General features: G+C 31.9%; 1 protein-coding gene across 1 annotated transcript in view; it reads left to right on the top strand.

The window, feature by feature from the left end:
• The window catches only part of LOC126880648 (centrosomal protein of 290 kDa), a 127,653-nt gene extending 106,319 nt beyond the window's left edge, over positions 1 to 21,334 (top strand). Inside the window, exons 20-21 of the mRNA XM_050644690.1 lie at positions 2,358 to 2,633; positions 21,195 to 21,334. Of these exons, the coding sequence (XP_050500647.1) occupies positions 2,358 to 2,633; positions 21,195 to 21,281 (363 nt within the window). The 3' untranslated portion in view covers positions 21,282 to 21,334. The remainder of the gene's footprint in view (positions 1 to 2,357; positions 2,634 to 21,194) is intronic.
• Positions 21,335 to 22,191: the final 857 nt, after the last annotated feature.

Genomic DNA, 22,191 nt, shown 5'->3' with positions numbered 1-22,191 from the left:
GACTTAAAACAAAAACTGGAACAGTGGAGACAAGCTCTGGAGGAAAAAGGTTTAAAACTTAGTAGGCCAAAAACAGAGTATTTGGAATGTTCATTTAAAGATGGAGTTACTACAAATAAAATGGTATCTTTGGATGGTGAAATGATTGTGAAAAGCAATAGTTTTAAGTACCTAGGATCGGTATTACAGAGTAATAGAGAAATAGATGGAGATGCATGCAGTAGAATTAGGGCTGGATGGATGAAGTGGAAAGAAGCGAGTGGTGTGTTGTGTGACAGAAAAATTCCAATGAAGCTGAAGGGAAAATTCTATAAAACAGCCATAAGACCGGCTATGATGTACGGAACTGAATGTTGGACAGTGAAAAAGAAAGAGGAACAACGAATGCATGTGGCGGAAATGAGAATGCTTAGATGGATGAGTGGAGTGACAAAGAAGAGTGTGGCACCAATTGATGCCAAAATGAGAGAGCATAGGTTAAGATGGTTTGGTCATGTTCAACGTCGAGACGTTAATCACCCAATACGAAGAATAGCTGAAGTTCAGATTCCTGGAAGGAGTAGGAGAGAAAGACCAAAAAAGACCTGGGGGGAGACGATAAGGCAGGACATGTTGGTAAAGGGGATTAACATTGATATGACCCAAGATAGAATTGTGTGGAGAAATGCAATTAGGGAAGCCGACCCTGCATATGGATAAGGCAAAAAGAATGATGATGATGATGATGTATGTATATGTCTAAAAATGATTGTAGTATGTTTGATCAAATGTAGCATTATGTCTAAATGTTAAAAAGTCATAAACATTTGTTTGTTTAATCAAGACAATTTTTTTTCTTGATGCGCCATAATATCAATTTTCCTACATTGTCGATCACCATGGAGAAGGCTAAACCGGTCTTCTTCTAAATGGAACAGTTCAGAATTCTATTTTTCTGGTGGTCGGAAAGTGGTCGCCCTGGTATTCCATAGGAAACAAAAACTGACATTTTTTTGTCGATGATTGAAGATAATCATAAGATCATAAGGCTACAAGAATAATTGTAACCGAAATTGGCATCCCTATAAAGCACAATTGTTACAGGAACTGAATGAAGACGATTCAGATCGCAGAATGTACTTCTGTGACACAATGTTAAATATATTTAACATTAATCCTTATTTTTTAACCAAGTCCTTTTTTCTGATGAGGCTATTTTCCATTTAAACTGCACGGTCAATAAATAAAACTGTAGGTACTGGTCAGATGAAAATCCGCATTGGATGGTGGAGCCACATATATGCAGTGTCGAAAAAAGATCAATATGTGAACAGAAATTATTAATAATACTATTATTGGACCTTCTTTTGAGATACAACAATCCTCATCACGTGAATAGATAAATTTGGTTTCAACAACTCGAAGCACCTCCTCATTATCTTCGAGACGTTCGTGAATTTCTCGACAATACATTTCGAAATCGTTGGATTTGAAGAAGAGGGGCTATCGTATAGCCACCAAGTTCCCCTGATTTGACACCTTTGGATTATTTTTATGGGATAATTTAAAGAGCAATGTATATGTAAATAGGCCACAGACTATCCAGAATCTTAAAGATACAGAATAGAGAGTACTGATATCTCCGGATCGATTACAACAGTCTTGGATGAATTTTCATCCAGAATGGATTTCTGCTTCCAAAGACAAGGTGGTCTAATGAACACCCCTTTTATTTTTTTTTCTTTAGGTGCTTTCTGTTTATACCCATGTTTTTCTTAATTTCTGCATATTAATGGTTAACATTTGCCATTAAAAGCTTTTGTTGCATGGGTAATAAAAAACTAACAGAATATTATAAAATATACAGATAGTCCCATTTAAAAATACACATATTATCGGTATTCTTAGAAACCGTACATTTGGCAACGTCGAAAATATAAACTTTTAAATTGGTGGTTACAATATCATAAGAGATGTCACAGATATTTTTCTGCTTTCGTACTGTAGCGTTTCTACAGTTAAAATAAAACATACATTCGGCATTATATCTATAACTATAACACCGCGCGCTGTTTAAATAGATATTACGTTATTTTCTAGAATATTCTGCCCATCTCTATAATGCCTATTAGTTTTCACGCGACCTTCGATATATCGTACGCCCTCCTTGCTGTCTCTTCGCTTTTTCTCTAGATTCTTCGGTAAATATCTCTGTGTGCAGAGGTGGAACTTGTTATACGGGAGTCGGTCAAAAGCACTCTTGTTACAAAACTTTACGCGCACTGTATGTATAATACAATTTATGTAAATACATGAATATCTACACAATTTACATTATGGATGTAATGGGGATATTTTTCATCAAATATTTATTTTAGGCTTCTGCTGATAAACTGAAAAGAGACCACGTCCGTCTAAAAGAGCAACATTTAGAATGCAAACAAAGAGTCGAACAACTAACAAAAGAATTAGAAACTACCAAAAATGCTCTGCATAGTCTTACTGTATCTAGGAATGAAAACGACAAGTCAGTTGCATTATCCAGGGAACTATCCAGCGTTAAAGATCAATTGGAAATTAAAGCATCACTATTGGAGAAGGTTAAAATATTGCTGCATAGAGCCGCTGCCAAAGAAAAGGCACTTATACAAGAGGTACATTATAAATATACAAAAATTTATAAGAATATATTTTATGGTTCATTATTCTTCTCCCTTTTCCATAATTATCAACCCAAAAACTTTTCTGACAATTTTTCTTTCAAATATTCTTTATCTTTATCTGTGAGGCACAAAACCTCAGCTGCTTATCTAGTTACTCGTTTGATTGCAACTCTGTATTTTTTCAGTTTTGTATTTCTAGATAAGTTCTTGTCATTTATTAGTCTATGGTATCTCCACTATGTTTTGTTCTTCTTAAAGTTACCTCTCCTATCGGAGGTTGGATATCATAATGGCTATGGTCACTTTGTTTGCTGCTGCTCTGAACAGTTGTAATTAACTACAGTTAAACCATTCTCTAAGGTTCCTCACCCAGGAGATGCGTCTTCTTTCTATGCTTCTTCTTCCGTGGATCCTTCCTTGCATAATAATTCTCAGCAACTCGTATTTTTCTCCTCTGGTAATGTGACCCAAATATTCCAGTTTTCTAGTTTTTATACTCTTCATAATTTCTAACTCCTTATTTAAACGTCGTGGTAATTCAACATTGGTAATCCTTTGAACCCACTGGTTCATCATGTGGTTAACACCACATTTCGAACGCTTCTATTCTTCTTATGTGTTGTCTCTTCAATGTCCAAGCTTCCATTCCGTTCTGAAGCTATTTCCTTGTGGCATTTTTATAATAAACTCTTTTTAATGGGAAATAAGCCACAATTTTACCAAAAAAATGATTTTATTAACGTTTCGAAGCCCAAATCGGGTTTCGTTGTCAAAATACAACTAAAATAAACAAAAATGTTGTTGCTAAGTAAAAAAATTATTCTAATAATTTATTTAATCTGGCTCATTTATATGGGCAATTCAGACGTATATTATACATTTTAAAGTAGAAGACTTTAAAATGATATCGCCAATATTTATAAGTTGCGTTCCTGGGACGACTTTACTAAAAGATAGTTCATTCGATTACATGAAATCACATGCTATGATTTTTTGTGACGGATATTCTTGAGTTGGAATTGATTTCATGTAATCGAATGAACTATCTTTTAGTAAAGTCGTCCCAGGAACGCAACTCATAAATATTGGCGATATCATTTTAAAGTTTTCTACTTTAAAATGTATAATATTCGTCTGAATTGCCAATATAAATGAGTCAGACTAAATAAATTATTAGAAGAATTTTTTTACTTAGCAACAACATTTTTGTTTATGTTAGTAGTATTTTGTATTTTGACAACGGCACCCGATTTGGGCATCGAAACGTTAATAAAAATCATTTTTTAATAATATTGTGAGTTTTAATTTCTTTGCTTTGGTAATTTTTGTCATCGACCCAGGTTGTTCTACTAATTTACCCAGTAAAAAAATTCTTCTAATAATTTATTTAATTTGACTCATTTATATCGGCAATTCAGATACATATGATACATTTTAAAGTAGAAGACTTTAAAATGATATTGCCAATATTTATGAGTTGCGTTCCTGGGACGACTTAGATCTCTAACGCGAGAATTTTAATGTCACCGTTGCATATGGTTGTCTTTTTAAAGACAGATCACATGCTATGATTTTTTTGTGACGGATATTCTTGAGTTGGGGTTGATTTCATGTAATCGAATGGACTATCTTTCAGTAAAGTCGTCCCAGGAACGCAACTCATAAATATTGGCAAAATCATTTTAAAGTCTTCTACTTTCAAATGTATCATATGTATCTGAATTGCCGATATAAATGAGTCAAATTAAATAAATTATTAGAAGAATTTTTTTACTAAGCAACAACATTTTTGTTTATGTCAGTAGTATTTTGTATTTTGACAACGGCACCCGATTTGGGCGTCGAAACGTTAATAAAAATCATTTTTTAAATAATATTGTGAGTTTTAATATCTTTGCTTTGGTCATTTTTGTCATCGACCCAGGTTCCCAGATATTGGAATAGAATAGAAATATGCTTTATTGTCATGAAAAATTTAACAATTTTATAGACAAAGCTTACAAGAATCATAAATAATAATAAAAACAATAACAAATACAATTTACTAAAATTATAAAAATCGTCAATATAAATAAAACATAAAAAGTGAGATCAAAATCAGTAACAATCTATTGCAAAATTAAAAAAAAAAAGAATGTGTGTGTACTTTGTACGCACGTAAGAAGTTATACTTCTCTTATATAATTTCAACGAAATAAATATACTTAATTGTTTATATTTGCATTTTATTTAAATATTAAACTAACTTTCTTACCAACCACTTTCAAAAATTTTTTATTAAAGCTACCAAAAATTAAAAAAAAACGTGAATCGTCCGGGATTTGAACCCGCGACCTCTCGATCTCTAGTCCAATGCTCTACCTCTGATCTGTTTCCTCTCCAGAGTTCGGAGCCGTTTTTTAATTATGAACAATTCATTGCAACTAAGTACATACTGTCTGTGTGCGCATGCGCGCAGTATTATGAAATTTTAGTCTCAATCGCGCCTAAAGAAGTATAACTTCAAAAAAATTGCAAATTGCGTAATCTACCTTAAGAAATTTAATAAGTTAAGCTGCTGCATATGACACTCAAATGTATATTAAGATTCTACTTATACATAAGAATACTGTAATTTCTTAGTTATTGGTTAAGAAACTCTGCTATTGAATAATATGGTCTTTCAGATAAATATACTTTTGTCATTTTACGGAACTTGGGGAAAGATGTTACAGATTTAAGTTGTATAGGGAGATGGTTGTATAGTTATTTGGCAGAATATAATATAGATTTCTTTACTAACTCACTGGACGGGATCGGTAAATAGATGTCAAAGGTAGAATTTCTGGTGGAATAGTCATGTCTAGGTCTTGCTGGAAAAGACATGTAGATGTTTACGAATTAAGCAAACAGTTTCTAAAATATATAAAGAAGGTAGTGTTAGAATCCTGTGATCATTGAAGTAGCTTCTGCAATGTGTTGTTCTTCTGAGGCCAAACAGATATCTTATTGCTCTTTTTTGTAATTTAAAAATAACATCGGATTGGGCAGCTGTACCAGAACCCCAAAAAGGAAGACCATATGTATGTCTTTACTTTTTCTATTTGGGTTTGCTCTTTCATTAACCTTTCATTTCCATGTTCTGTTTTTGAGACGATCATAAATTTAGTTTTTTTCTTGTTTATTTTTAGTCCGTATCGAATGCAATAATCGTTAATTCTATTTAGCAATTCTTGTAGCGATTCCAGGGTGTCTGTCATTATAACAGTGTCATCAGCGAATCTTATGTTATTTACTATTCTTCCGTTTATAGAGATTCCATCACTTAGCTCCGCTATCGCTTCCTGAAATATGGCTTCACTGTATAGGTTAAACAGTAGCGGCGACAGAACACAACCCTGTCTTACCCCTCTCTTTATATCAATATTCTCGGATTCTTGTTGTTCTATCTTTATATTGGCCTTTTGATATCAATACAGATTTATGATAATTCGTAAATCTCGTCTGTCTATATCTCCGTTTTTCAATAATTCTATTAGTTTTTCATGTCGGACCCTGTCGAACGCTTTTTCGAAGTCGATAAAACAGGAATAAATATCCAGGTTCATATCTAAGCATCTTTGAGAGAGGACATTAAACGCAAACAATGCCTCTCTTGTTCCAAGTCCTTTGCGGAACCCAAATTAGGTATCATCCATATCATATTCTAGCTTTCTGTATAATCTTCCATGAATCACCTTTAGAAATGTTTTGAGGGTATATTTTGTTGCTTGCTAGTATATCTCCGTTACTTCGTCATTTCTCTTATTTTTGCCATTCACAAGTACTACCAAGTATTTTAGTCCATTCTTTCACGGTTTTTGCTCTAAATTTTCAAGAACCGCTTGGATTGACATGAAATTTGGCATACATATAGCTTACATGTCAAAGAAAAAAAGTGATATTGTGCCGATGTGTGCTTTTGCCCTGGGGTGACTTTTACCCCCCGTTGGGGGTGAAAAAATATATGTCCAAAATAAGTCCGGAAATGGGTAAACTGACTAATTTTAAGTAACTTTTGTTCTATAGAGCTTTTTCGCCAAGTTAACACTTTTCGAGTTATTTGCGAGTGAATATGTTCATTTTTCAACAAAATAACCACCTTTTTAGCGGTTTTTCGCAAATAACTCAAAAAGTAAGTATTTTGTCGAAAAAACGTTCTTAGAAAAAATATAGCATATAAAAAAGTAAAAAAAAATGATGTACGCGATAAGTCTTTGGATCTCGTAGAACCAGAGTTATAGCCAATGAAAAATATATTCATATTCACCAAATTTCAAATAGAATATTTCGACGTGAAATTTCCAAAAAATTAAGCACTTTTTGGGGAAAACCCATTACAACTTTTTTAAAGTGTTTAAAAAAAGCTTTATTTCTGTTTTTACAAAAAGTTTCTAGCATTAAATTTAAGCAAGTTACGCTCAAAATAAAGTTGGTCCCTTTTGTTTTTGCAAAAAAAAAACCGTGAAGACCACCCCCTAATTAGCAACTTAAATGAAATTAATCGTTACCGCTCCATAAATTATTTTACTTATGTTGTGTTTATATGATCTGTAAGTTTCATCGATTCAAAGTGCTTATTTTTGAAAAAATTTGGTTTCAAAATAAAATTTTTAAAAATTTAAATTTTGAAAAAGATGCTTTTTTCAAAATAACTTAAAAATTGTTAGAGATACCAAAAATCTCGAAAAACAAAAAAAGTCAGATTTGCTTTTCTGAATATCATGTATTCTTTTGTTTTTTTGTTCGACAAAACTTGATTAAGATTTGGTGTTTCTAAATTTGCATACATTCCTGATCAGTGACTCGTTCAACCCCTTTTAACTACAGCCCTTTCAATAATAAGGACTTTAAACCGATCAAACTTACAGATCATATAATATAAACAATATATACACGAGTCAAGAAACTTGTGAAGTCGTAACGATTAAGTTCATTTAAGATACTAATTAGGGGGTGATTTTCTCGATTTTTTTACCAAAACCAAAAGGGACTAACTTTATTTTGAGCGTAACTTGTTTAATTTTGATGCTAGAAATTTTTTTTATAAAACAAAAATGAAGCTTTTTTTAAACACTTCAAATAAGTTGTAATGAGTTTTCCCCGAAATGTGCTTAATTTTTGGATATTTCATGTTAAATTATTCCATTTGGAATCTGACGAATATGAACCTATTTTTCATTAGCTACAACTGTGCTTCTACTAGTTGTAGAGACGTGATATATACACCATTTTTTAAAATTTTTTACAGGCTATATTTTTACTAAGAATGTTTTTTCGAAAAAATACTTACAATTTGAGTTATTTGCGAAAAACCGTCTAAAAGAGTGGTTATTTTGTTGAAAAAATGAACATATTCACTGCCAAATAACTCGAAAAGTATTGACTTAGTGAAAAAACTCTATAGAACAAAAGTTACTTAAAATTAGCCAGTTTATCCATTTCCTGACTTTCTTTGGACGAATATTTTTTCACCCCCAAGAGGGGGTGAAAACCACCCCCAGGGCAAAAGCACATATCGGCACAATATCACTTTTTTTCTATGACTTGTTAGCTATGTGTATGCCAAATTTCATGTCAATCCAAGCGGTTCTTTAAAATTTAGAGGTTTTGCAATATTTTACCGTTAAAGAACGGACTATTTAAATTGTTGAACTCTTTCAAAAGTGTAGTTTTCTATCTTGATTTCTCTCGTTTTGTTATCTTCTCTTCTGGGCAGATTAGTTATTTTGTTTTTCCTTTGTTAATTTCTAGACCTCTTTTCCGTGCTTCATTTGTGTCAAGGTTTATCTGAAGTCTACGGAGGTGGTGTGGTGTTCTATGTTTTGTTCGTGACATTTCTCGATTGTTTGTGTAATTATGTTGATCGCATCTGTAGTAAATCTGACTTCCCTGAATCCTTGCTGGTAGTCCCCAATTTCCCCTTCTCTGTGAATAGGGAACTTGCACATTTTTTTTATTAGAGAATAATGTTCAGTTTTGTTTAAAAATGAGATTTCCAAAATTTCACGCTTCAAAAACTCGTAATAACTTAGAAATACCTATTTAAAGTCTTCTTCGGTATAAAATAGTTCAAACGGCCCGTGACGTCACATAGTTTTGCATTAGTTTTGATTATGGTTATATTTCGCTGTGTCTAGGTACACGCTAACGTGTACGCAAATAAAAAAGTTAGGTAGACGCGAATTAAACTTCATCAAGCCAGTGTCGTCATTATTTAGCTTGCGCAGTGACTATATATTTTGGGACATGCTATTTTGATATGTTTAGTGTTTGTGTGATAGAAAAATATTTTTTACGGGAAGGTAAGCAGAACTATTCAGATATTTCAAACTTAATTGTAATAAATCAATGTAGTATATTATATATTTTATAAAATTATATATTTAGGTTAGCAAAATAATTATATGTATTTAGTTGACATGACATGTAGGTACAAAATATTGTTAAAATAATTTTTATACGTAAGTGAATTATTCTAATCAACTATTCTAAATGCAAAATAAGCCACAATTTAACTAAAAAAAATATTTTATTAACGTTTCGACGTCCAAATCGGATGTCATTGTCAAAATACAAAAATTAGTCAGATTAAATAAATTATTAGAAAAAATTTTTTACTAAGCAACAACATTTTTGTTTAATTTAATAATATTTTGTATTTTGACAACGACATCCGGTTTACACGTCGAAACGTTAATAAAATCAATTTTTTAGTTAAATTGTGTCTTAGTTTCCATTTAGAATAGTTGATTACAAAAATGCCACAAGGATAATAGCTTCAGAAAAAGTTAATTCTTCTTCTTCTTCTTCTTCTTCTTGTAATAGGACTATGTCCTGTTTCTTCTGTTACAGTCTTTGCTGCGATCCGGAGCTCCAACTCTCGTACCATCGTTTTTTGGGTCTTCCTATGGGTCGCTTGGTGTTAAAAAATTTAAGTTAAAAAAAGTCGCTTAGTTAAAAAGTTAATTATTATTGTGAAAGCTTTAGGTCTTCCTTTTATTTTAATCTTGGACGGTAATACTATTTCATTTATAACTAAAAAAATATATATTAATTTATAGTCTCTTATTTTTTTCGTACTGTTTTAAAATGTTCTTAAACTCATTAAAAGAACTAAATAATTGTCCACACTCCATAGTTAATTTAAAAACAAACACTAAACAAATAAAAAATAAGAAATCACTGACACTCTAACTTTTTTATTTTCGTACACGTTAGCGTATACCTAGACACAACCTTATATTTAGGTATATCCTTCTTCTCCTTCTTTAGTTTATTGGCCTCCACCTACTTGGGTATTTGGCCAGCTCATCGTCGTGGAATAAGTCAAAAATATTTATATTCTAATGACACTTATCATATGTCATTGTAATAATATATACCAGTTTGTTAAAATTGGAGTTTTATACTGTTTTTGAAGGAAAGGAACGAAGGTTTACTATTGAAAATAAAACCATTTTGTAAAAGTACAAATATTCTATAAATAGTTCAAACGATCAAAAACATTTGTAACGTCACATAAATGTATTTTTTACTGACGTTTATAACGTCTAATTTAAAATTCTGTTTACTTTATTGGAAAAATGTAACGTACAACCGAGTGACGTCACGACGCGTTTTGAGCCACCTGTTTTGATTTGATTTTTTAATCGTCTTTAGGGGCCAAAAGAAAGACAAACAAAACTTTTTTATCTTTGATACATGTTTTAAATTATGTTCTGTTGCGATTTATAACATTTTTTTCGAATTTAAAAATTTATGCAAGTTCCCTATTGTGCTTGCCTGATGAGAGTTATTAGAATTTTATATGTTATACAAAGTAGATATATTCCTCTACGGTTCCTACAGAATGTTACTTTTCCTTTCTTAAATTACAATTCTGCCTTCTTTCCAATTCTCGAGCATTTCTTCTTCTTCCCATACTCTATTAGGTTGTAGGTGTTTGTTAATAATTTTTCCCCTTCGTTTTAAATCAGCTCGTTGGGAATTTCATCTGGGCCAGGTGTTTTTTCTCGTTTCATTTTTTTTTTAAGATATGTAAATATTCATCACATGTTGGGATCCGTATTTCATTATCTCTCATGTCTTCTGTTCCGCATTATCCCTCCTCAGGGCTTTCCTTGCCTCTGTATAGTTTTGTGCATTTTCTTTGTTGAGCTTTAAGGTACATATATAAATAGTTTAGAGCTGTTGTTACTATTCTCTTCTCGGTTATTTATCAACTCTTCCATCCACAGCCTATTTTTGTTTTTGCAACATTGGTCTGCCACTTTCTTTTTTTTTGTATTCATTTCGTTGATATTCTTCAGTTGGTATCTGTTTATTTTTTGCTTCGTTGTTCTGTTTGATTTTGGTTTCGCATCATGTATCGATTTTTACCTTTACACGTTTTCAGAGAGAGCGAGAGCCATATGGCTTAAATCTTAAAAAAATCGGTTTAAAAATTTGTTTAATAAATGTTAAATAAAAAATCTATAAATTACTTTAGTTTCAATGAATGAATGTGGTTAAATTACAAGTTTTCCAAAGCTCATTTTTCAAATATTTTTTTTCTACAGTTTACGATAATTAATATAATTTCCTTTTTAATTCATAAAAAAAATTAAACCGCATAACATACCAAAGTTATGAAGAAACCAAACTGCTCATTATGCATTGTTTTTACGATAATACCAATATTATTGTAGGTAGTCAACGAACGAACAAGTGAAAGTCCCTACTACTTTACAAGTTGGCGTTTGTCTGTTTCATGCAAACATTGCATAAACTCTGTTTGTATAAATAATGATCCAGTCAATGAGATGTGGCGCAAACTGGAGTTATTTTAGTAAACATTATTAGGTACACTTGAAGGACTCTTGTTAACATAGAAGTCATGTTTCTGTGGTAATATACCTATATACATCGGAACTTTTCTTTTGGGGTTTTAAACGTTAAGCGAAATAAAAATGGGCACTAAAATATACCAAAAATTATACTTTATGATTAACTGAGATTATTTTAACTACAGAAATGATAAAGTGGGAGGGAAAAAGAAAAGTATATCATCAAGTAGGGGGCAAACAAAGCAAAGAGGATATGAAAAACACGATTTTGCTATGGAGAAAACATGGTGATCAGAAATTATATTATAAAGAAAAAAAAATACAATAAAGTATATTGGCATCTGCAGGAGAGAACACAATAAACCAGATATACCACTCGCTCATAGAAGAAAATATAGGCACTCATAGATTTATTTGGTCCTGTGTGCTATTTGATCAGGCCAACATACTCCTGAGACAAATTAGCTAGTAGGTCTCATTTTTATATTTACATTTATAGAGATTGCAAAGGATCTATCTATATTTATCTATAAGTACTGGTGGCCCTCGCAAAACCACGTGTAGGTGTCTTACCTATTATTGTTTATACTGTATGTATTAAGTTACTGATTATTATCTCTTGTATAACAATACTGCTCTAAATATGTATTTCGATGGTTATCTTCAATATAAATCATGTTTTAATTAAATTTTAAAATTTGAGTGGCCCTCGAAAGACCGTCGAAAAATTTACTATATAATTAATAGGCCTGGATCCCGCGTACCAAAAAAAGTTGATTAATAGCAAACTGAAAATTTGTTAATAGCTTAACGGAGTCTAGTCGGACAAACTTTGATGTACGGGAACACTGGAACAGGAGAAGTTTGAATTGTTACAAGCAAGCACGAAGTTTGGCCATAAATATATCCATAAGGGTTCCTGGCTAGCTGTAAGTGGCAAATATACCAAGCAAATAGGTCATGTACTTAATCAAAGAGAATATGAGAAGATGGTAACAGATAAAACATCTTACACAGGAGCAGATGCAGATAGCAATCATGTCCTGTTAATCGCAAAATTTAACTAAACGTTTGAAAGAAAAAATAAAGCAATTTAATCCTGGAAGCAATTTTAAATACACAACAGATAAAAGAAGAAACATGTGTAAAAAATTTGCAGATAAAATTGTAAATCTACCTACATTGAAGAATATTTTTATCTTATATCGGTATATGTATTTTTTTAATATCTTGTAATTATATGTGTAACCGGTTATACACTACGTAATCGTACAGCTGGATATAGGCAATGTACATTAAGTTGAGTGTGGCAACTGCGCTAATCTGTGTTAGTTGAAGCTTGTGTTCGAGTTCGAGTTTCTGGTGCAATACAGTTGTTACAACGAATAGAATAAGTGAATTTGTAAGCAAGAATGTCCATAAATAACTCAAAAACAAAGATTATGATTAATGAGTTAATAATTTTACTTTAATTTTTAAAATATTTTTTATTTAAAACTAATTACAAAATTAAACAGACACAATTTTCTCATTCCCCAGGCCAAAAATATTCAGCTACTATATTGTCATGTTTTGACGTTTATTTGTGTCAGTAGAAATGAATATAAACGAGGATTGTGGCTTCACGAACGGCGGTCTTTGCGTGTCGTAAGGGGTCAAAGGAAAAAGTGTTCTAAGTGGCTACCTTAGTATTTTGAGGATACTTTGACCTGTGACCTCTGATCGGTCACAATCCTTTGAGTAAAGTAAATTTCTCCTTTACAAACATGTCTAGCCGTTTTCACACCACTTGAGGTAAGCTAGCCAGTGCGTTGATCTTTTCTATTGTGGAAAGATCGTCCCCAATAGGCCTGCAGGAAACCACACCTATTTTTGTAAACTCTATGTAGAATTTTCTTTCATGAAAAAGACGCTATTACGTGTGAATCGAGGGAGGTAATTCTGCTACGTAAATCTACGTAAATATGTAATTTAAACTTATTAAAATGCAGTTAAAAACCTTTCAAAAATTTTATTGTGTACTATTAGACCAGGGTAATAAGACAAAAATATACCCTGTTCGTGACACTTCAGCAGCCAGGGTACTAAAGCGTTTTTTCGACAAGTAATACCTATAGGAACAAATTGTAACTATTTCCTGCGTAGGATCTGGCGACCATTTTTATTTATAAACAATTAACTGTCAAAAAATGGCATTTTCCCCTTTTTTTTCAAATCGATTGAAAACAATGAAACTTATGATTTCTTTAGTACAAATATCTTTGAGATTATAGAAAAATCTTTAAAATGACATATTGCAAAGTTTGATATACTCATGTATTGTTAATATAATTGAGAAAAAAGGTCGGAATTGCAAAAAAAATTATTTTCGCAATAACTGCTGTAAAAATTAGTGTACAGGTTTGAAATTTTTGTCAAGTGAGGATTCTTTGGTGCTTAATATGCGATAAAAATTTCAAAGCTATTCATTCAATTGTTTAAATTTTATTCGAATTGTTTATCTCAGAGAGCATTTTTTTTGCAATAACATAAGTCAGAAAAAAATGACGTTAGGACCATTCCACAGGTATCAAATGGAAGAGCATGAGCTATATTTTCAACTTAGTTTAGAGAAAGCGAATAAAAAATGCATTTATTAGTAATAAATAATTATGCAAAAGTATGTAAATCTTCCCTTATGAATAACTTTTTCCAAAAAAATAACTTTTTTTACCCTGTTTTAAGTGCACAACTACCAAGTAATGTTATTTATATCATACTTGATTAAAAATTGTAATAAATATATATAATTTCTTATATAACAAAATAAAAAGTTTATAAGGAAAGATTTACGATACTTTTGCATAATTATTTATTACTAATAAATGCATTTTTTATTCACTTTTTTTAAACCAAGTTGAAAACATAGCTCATGCTCTTCCATTTGACACCTGTGGAATGGTTCTAACTTCATTTTTTTCTGACTTATGTTATTGCAAAAAAAATGCTCTCTGGGATAAACAATTTGAATAAAATTTAAACAATTGAATGAATCGCTTTGAAATTTTTATCACATATTAAGCACCAAAGAACCCTTATATGACAAAAATTTCAAAGCTATACACTAATTTTTATAATAGATATTGGAAATTAATTTTTTTTGCAATTCCGACCTTTTTTCTCAATTATATTAATAGTCCTGTCGCCAGGGGGGCGGTACAACGGCCTCGTTAATTCAGATGGACTTACTCAAGTTTTTTTTATGTATTTTGACCCGTAGAACACGAATTTTTTGGGTAACAGTTGATCCGGATGTCGATAAGATTGTTATAGACCAAGAACTTGAGGAATCAAATAACAGCGATTTTTGGCAAAACAAAACAATATTTTGTATTTTTTGGGCCATTTTAAGTAAAAAATATTTCTACAAGTTTTTTCGTAGGATGCACAGTTTTCGAGATAAACGCGGTTGAACTTTAAAAAAATCGAAAAATTGCAATTTTTGAACCCGAATAACTTTTGATTAAAAAATAAAATAGCAAGTCTGCTTACCGCATTTGAAAGTTTAAGTCAAATTATATCGGTTTTGATTATTTGCATTGGTAAAAATTTATTTTTTTATTGTTTAACAAAGCTATAAACACGTAGGGTTTCCCGTGCTTTTACATGCGTTTTAACGCATGTAACGTAGAAATAGTCTTGATTGCACTAGTACCTATTCTACCTACTCGTTCGATTTTAAATGAGAAATCATAGAAACATCACTCACGCACTAGTTGTTTGTAGCTTTGTTTAGCAATAACACAATAAATTTTTAGCAATGCAAATAATCAAAACCGACATAATTTGACTTGAACTTTCAAAGGCGCTAAGCAGAATTGCTATTTTATTTTTTAATCAAAAGTTATTCGGGTTTAAAAATTGCAGTTTTTCGATTTTTTGAAAGTTCAACCGCGTTTATCTCGAAAACTGTGCATCCTACTAAAAAACTTGTAGAAATATTTTTTGCTTAAAATGACCCAAAAAATACAAAATATTGTTTTGTTTTGCCAAAAATCGCTGTTATTTGATTCCTCAAGTTCTTGGTCTATAACAATCTTATCGACATCCGGATCAACTGTTACCCAAAAAATTCGTGTTCTACGGGTCAAAATACATAAAAAAAATTTGGGTAAGTCCATCTGAATTAACGAGGCCGTTGTACCCCCCCTGGCGACAGGACTATAACAATAAATGAGTATATCAAACTTTGTATTACGTCATTTTAAAGCTTTTTCCATAATCTCAAAGATATTTATACTAAAAAAACCATAAGTTTCACCGTTTTCCATTGATTTGAAAAAAATAGGGAAAATGCCATTTTTTGACAGTTAATTGTTTATAAATAAAAATGGCCGCCAGATCCTACGCAGGAAATAGTTACAATTTGTTCTTATAGGTATTACCTGTCGAAAAAACGCTTCAGTACCCTGGCTGCTCGAGTGTCATGGAAAAAACCTTATTACCCTGGACTATATGCCCAACGAAAAACGAAAAATTATTATTCAAACTAGTTAAACACAATAAATAATTAATTTAAAGTCATTGAAAATCCAACAATACATTATACGGTACAAAATAATAAGTAAACTAAATGAAAGGTTCAAATAGACCACCTTGCTTTGCAAGACAATATCCTAGTCTATCATAAAATGATTGCCTCACGTTTTCAAGCTGTTGTGGCGTAATCGTAGTACAAGCGTTTCTTATTTTATTTTCCAAATCCTCTAGACTCTAGACCTAGACTAAGTGCCCTCTCGAGATCGTTGCCATAGATGGTGGATTTAATATGTCCCCAGAAAAAGAAATCCATGGGAGCCAAATCGGAAAATCTTGCAGGCCATTTAATTTGGTTGCTTGTTCCGCTTAAAATGCGATCTTGAAAAATTGTGCTTAAATAATTTTTCACGATACGCGCATTATGAACGGAACAGCCATCCTGTTGGTACCAGACATCTTCTTAAACGTACATCTGAGAGATTCTGAATAGCTGGAATAATGCTATCTTGTAAAAGAGCAAGATATTTAGCTGAATTCAGAACTCCCTCAATGAAAAATGGACCAATTACATGGTCACCTAAAATGCCGGTCCACACATTAAGATTTTGAGGGCATTGAGTCCGATGTACAATACTTCTATGTTCATTTTCCTGAGACCAATACCGCGTTCTGGAAGGATTGTGATGATCCCATACAGAAAATGACGATTCATCGGTGAAAATAATGTTTTTTACAAAATCTTCATTTTCGTGTGATGCATCCATTGCAGCTTGACAAAACTCCATTCTACGATAATGATATCCGGGAAATAACTCCTGGGTTCTCGAGTATTTGAAACTCTTAAAGCCATATTTTTTAGAACTTTATGAACTATGGTATGCGACACCTTTAACTCCTTGGCGACACTTCTGGTGGTTCTGGAGTTATCTACCTCAATTGTAGAACAAATATCTTCATCCCTTCTTTCGATTTCCTGCTGTCTTTCCGGGGACTTCTCTTTTCTTTTGTGACATTTTGTACAATCTTTTAAGCAATATTGTGTTTCAAAACTATTTATAACATTTGCAATTGTTTGTCTACAAGGTAAGGGTCTAGTTTCGAAAGTATTAGCAAATAGATCTACACATTCTACCAACGAATTACGTTGATTATTTCATTGATAGGAGATTCTGACCAATAGAAAGCTAGAGAAATCTAAATTAAATCGATAATTTTTGATAATTTCCCGTCGTCAAGTATATTACGTCAGATGCCCTTCGTTGCTACGAAAAAATACATTCAGTGACATTAATGACAATTAATGTTTTAAAAATGATAAAAGTGATGACTTTCAACCGTCAAATTATTATTTATAACAACTGTTTGTTTAATTGTACTAATTTGTACTTACATAAATAAATTACAATAAAATTTTGGTTTTGAACAGTTTTATTCATGAAATAATCGCAACAAATTGCACTCGATCTCTAAAATTAATATAAAATTTTAGAGCTCTTGTGCAATTACTACTGATAATACCATTTAATTATTTGCATCTTTTCTGGAGAAGTATAAATAAACATTTTAAACAATACTCTTTGCTTCGGGGTTCAGATGACAAACCAATAATACTTAACGTTTAACGAATTTTGAAGTTAATGCTAACATCCAGGATAACCAATAATTACTGACAAATTGTATTTGTAGCTCAGTTGCCACAATTATCTCAATATAATACAATGTATGGATTTATGTATCTAAATACAGAGAGAGTCTGTAAAGTGGAATAAATTCAATATCTCAAATACTAATTGTTTTTTTGGAAAATGCTCAGACCCGTCGATTAGTATTTCAAATTGTCCTTTTTGACATTCAATAAAAATGTATACAGGGTGTCCCAATTTAGAGATATGACGTCATCGTCGATTTTCTTAAATGGCAACACTGTCATTTTGATAGCTAATTTGATAGGGTTTGTAAAGTTATACATAACTGCAAAATATCAAATTTTTATTCTCTACCATTTACAAGATAATAGAAAATAACAAAGTTATATCTGTAATTTGGAATATATTCAATAATTAAAATACTAACTGTTTTTTTGAAAAATGCTCAGACCCGTCGATTAGTACAGCGGTTCTCAACCACCGTGTCGCGACACACTGGTGTGTCGGAAGAACCTATCAGGTGTGTCGCGAGATTTACGAATACGATATTTTATTTATATTTTTTTACTTATTATAATATACCAATCATGCATTCAACCATTTTTGTTAACTATTAGGTATATACCACGTTATACCAATCAATAAAGTGACAATCCGTAATTGTTTCTTCTCTGTAAGTGTTTTTAAAACTTGAAAAGACATTTGAAAATTCATTTGATGAAAAGACATTTGGAACAAAATCATCAAAGCGTTTCCCAAAAACCGCGCGAGTATTTTCAACGTCTACGTTGTTCCATTCAATCATCCTCAGTTATAATAGAAAAACGAATAAAACTCCCAGATAAGGCACTTTTAGCATCATATAAAGTTTCTGAATTGATTGCCAAAAAACAGAAAGCCCATACTATTGGTGAAGAGCTTATTTTACCGGCATGTAAAGAATTAGTTGCTACAATGTTAGGCCCGGAAGCTGTTGAACAAAAAATATCAAAGATACCTTTATCAAATGACACAGTCCATCGACGTATATTAGATTTATGTCAATCGATATTCAAAGAAATATTAGGGAGGTATTGGCAAATACACAATTTGCTCCACAACTGGACGAAAGCACGGACATTTCGGGAAAGGCCCAATTGATATATTTTATAAGATTTGTGTACGGACCGGAAATTATTGAACAGTTCCTATTCTGTCGTGAATTGGAAACAACAACCACTGGAGCTGATATATTTTCTACTGTTGAAACCTTCTTTTAGGATCACGGATTTAAGTGGACGGATTTTATTGCGATATGTACAGATGGTACTGCTGCAATGACGGGAAATGTCAAAGGATTTTTAAGTTTCGCACTAAAGAAAAACCAGTTGATAATAATTACTAATTGCTTTTTACATCGAGAAGCTCTGGTAGTAAAAACTACGGATGGAAGCCAACTGGGTGAAGTTATTCATACTGTTGTTTCTATGATCAACTATATCAAAACTCGTCCGATGAAATCAAGGGTGCTTGAGAAACTTTGTAAAGACATGGGCGCAGATCATAAAGTCTTGTTATTTCATAGTGAAATTCGTTGGCTTTCGAAAGGAAAAATACTAAACAGAGTTTTAGAACTTAAAGACGAACTACTCGAATTTTTTAAAACACAAGATGGCCAAAGTGATAAAACCCTCTTTGGTGTGCTAAGTTGGCTTACCTTTCTGACATTTTTTATAAGCTAAATTCTTTGAATGCAACTACGCAAGGACGAAAGGAAACCATAATACTCGTATCATCAATTGATAAAATAAGTGCGTTCTCCAAAAAACTTACATTCTGGAACTCGGTTATAGAAAAAAAAACGATTTGACTGCTTTTCCCGAAACCTCTATATCTTTAATTAATTTGAAATCTGAAGAACAGACTCTACTAAAGGAGAGCATGAAAGAGCACTTATGTAAGTTGCAAGAAGGGATAACTAAATACTTTCCCTCTGTCTTGAGTGCTAACTGTGAATGGTTGATTCCACTTATTGAAGTGTATTCTGACACAGTTTTAAAATCAAAATTTTGAGAAGTAGCTCCGGATGTTTTTTGGATTTCAGTTAAGAATGAATATCCAGAATTAGCAAAGAAAGCAGTATCCCTTTTACTGCCGTTTTAGACCTCGTAATTATGTGAATCTGCATTTTCTGCGATGAAAAATATAAAATCTAGCTACCGGTCTCGACTACTTGATGTGGACAGCGAGCTGAGAGTGTGTATGTCTACAATTCGTCCTCGGATAGATATATTTTGCAAAGTCATCAGGGTCAAATTTCACACTGATTTTATGTATTCTTTCTGTTTTGTTTTTTACTTGTTATGTTCTTACGAAATAAAAAATAATATGCTTAATATATTCATCTGTACTTACCTACCACTAGCAAAAATTTGTACATATAAGGGTGTCGCGAATCTGTAAGGAGTACGTTAGTGCGTCGCTGAGTAAAAAAGGTTGAGAACCGCTGGATTAGTATATCAAATTGTCATTTTTGACATATAATAATAATGTATACAGGGTGTCCCAATTTAGAGATATGACGTCATCGTTGATTTTCTTAAATAGCAACACTATCATTTTGATAGCTATTTTGATAGCGTGTGTAAAGTTATACACATCTGAAAAATTTCAAAATTTTATTCCCTACCATTTACAAGATAATAAAAAATAACAAAGTTATGAAGAACAAGAAGTAATCAAATAATAATTGAATTTATTTATTTCAATTAAGCAAATGCTCATAACGTTGCCCATTGACAATTTGACAATAATTGAGGGCAACATTATGAGTTTTTGCTTAATTTATTGAAATAATTAAATTCAATTATTAGTTGATTACTTCTTTTTCATAACTTTGTTATTTTTTATTATCATCTAAATGGTAGAGAATACAAATTTGAAATTTTGCAGTTGCGTATAACTTTACACACCCTATCAAAATAGCTATCAAAATGACAGTGTTGCCATTTAAGAAAGTCAACGATGACGTCATATCTCTAAATTGGGACACCCTGTATACATTATTATTATATGTCAAAAAGGACAATTTGATATACTAATCGACGGGTCTGAGCATTTTTCAAAAAAACAGTTAGTATTTTAATTATTGAATATATTCCAAATTACAGATATAACTTTGTTATTTTCTATTATCTTGTAAATGGTAGAGAATAAAAATTTGATATTTTGCAGTTATGTATAACTTTACAACCCCTATCAAATTAGCTATCAAAATGACAGTGTTGCCATTTAAGAAAATCGACGATGACGTCATATCTCTAAATTGGGACACCCTGTATACATTTTTATTGAATGTCAAAAAGGACAATTTGAAATACTAATCGACGGGTCTGAGCATTTTCCAAAAAAACAATTAGTATTTGAGATATTGAATTTATTCCACTTTACAGACTCTCTCTGTATATACGATGTATGTTTCCTATGTCCAGCTGAACAATTTACGTACTGTATGTATTGTACTTAAATATTTTAATACCTGATTATGTTTTGTCTCCTTTTAGGTCGCAGAGTTGAGAACCGAAAAAGGACTAGGCATAAGTCCCATACCGGAAGAATTAGAAGGAAGCAGTAGCAATTCTGAAGTTTAAAGTTTTATACTTTTATACGTTTATACATTAATTTAAGAATAAACTTTCAAGGAATGTGATCTATGTGTATGAATAATTATTTTAGATGAATATATCACCGCTACGTTGTTGAATTTTACCCTTTTTCCTACTCAAATTGGCTTCAAAACTTCATCACTGCCAGAAGATGCTTTAAAAAATATTTTGACTTTAGAAGATTTGGAAGTAGTAGAAACCCAGTCAAGTCCTGATTCTGAAGAACGTGAAGAAGCAGAAGTGGATGAACCAAATGAGCTTCTAATGAAAAGAAGAAGAACCAGAATATGATTCTAGAAGAACTATTTTCTAATCAAATTGTGGAAATGTGGAAACCTTCACTTATGGTTTCTAAGGAACACTGTCGTGTAGAAAAAAAGGGATGCCCAAGAACAAAATCAAATGGACAATAAACTCATTTGAGCCATTATAAATCACCGTGTGTACTGTACTATTTAAAGGTACTTTACTAAATGATAAATCTGATAAAATCCGAAATATCTTGCAACGAATAGTATTTAAACATGATTTATCCAATACTTCTACAGAAAGGAAATGACCTGTAAAAAAATATGTATGATACTGCAGGCTAGCCTAGCATTGGTGTACATACCAAAAGTATGGATGCTCATAAGAGTGGATTTTATACAAAAAAAGTCCGAGAGGAAAAAACTAAGTCCTTGAGGCCGATAAGTCTGGTGTCATTCGTACTGAGCACTATATAACTGCTCATAGGCCCAGTGTGGAGGGTGCATTGGTTTGAAGTCCAATATATCAGAGACAGTATGCCTATTGAGAAGAAGTCTTTACAGAAACGACGCTGCACCGTCTCGTACAGCGAGATAGGGTGGAGTACGATCTGGAAAACCAAGAGGTGATGTTGGGTGCATTTATC

The sequence above is a fragment of the Diabrotica virgifera genome, chromosome 2, assembly GCF_917563875.1.
Source record: "Diabrotica virgifera virgifera chromosome 2, PGI_DIABVI_V3a".
NCBI classification, from domain to species: Eukaryota; Metazoa; Arthropoda; class Insecta; order Coleoptera; family Chrysomelidae; genus Diabrotica; species Diabrotica virgifera.
The sequence above is the reverse complement of the archived record's forward strand: the minus strand, read 5'-3'. Positions and strand labels throughout refer to the sequence as shown.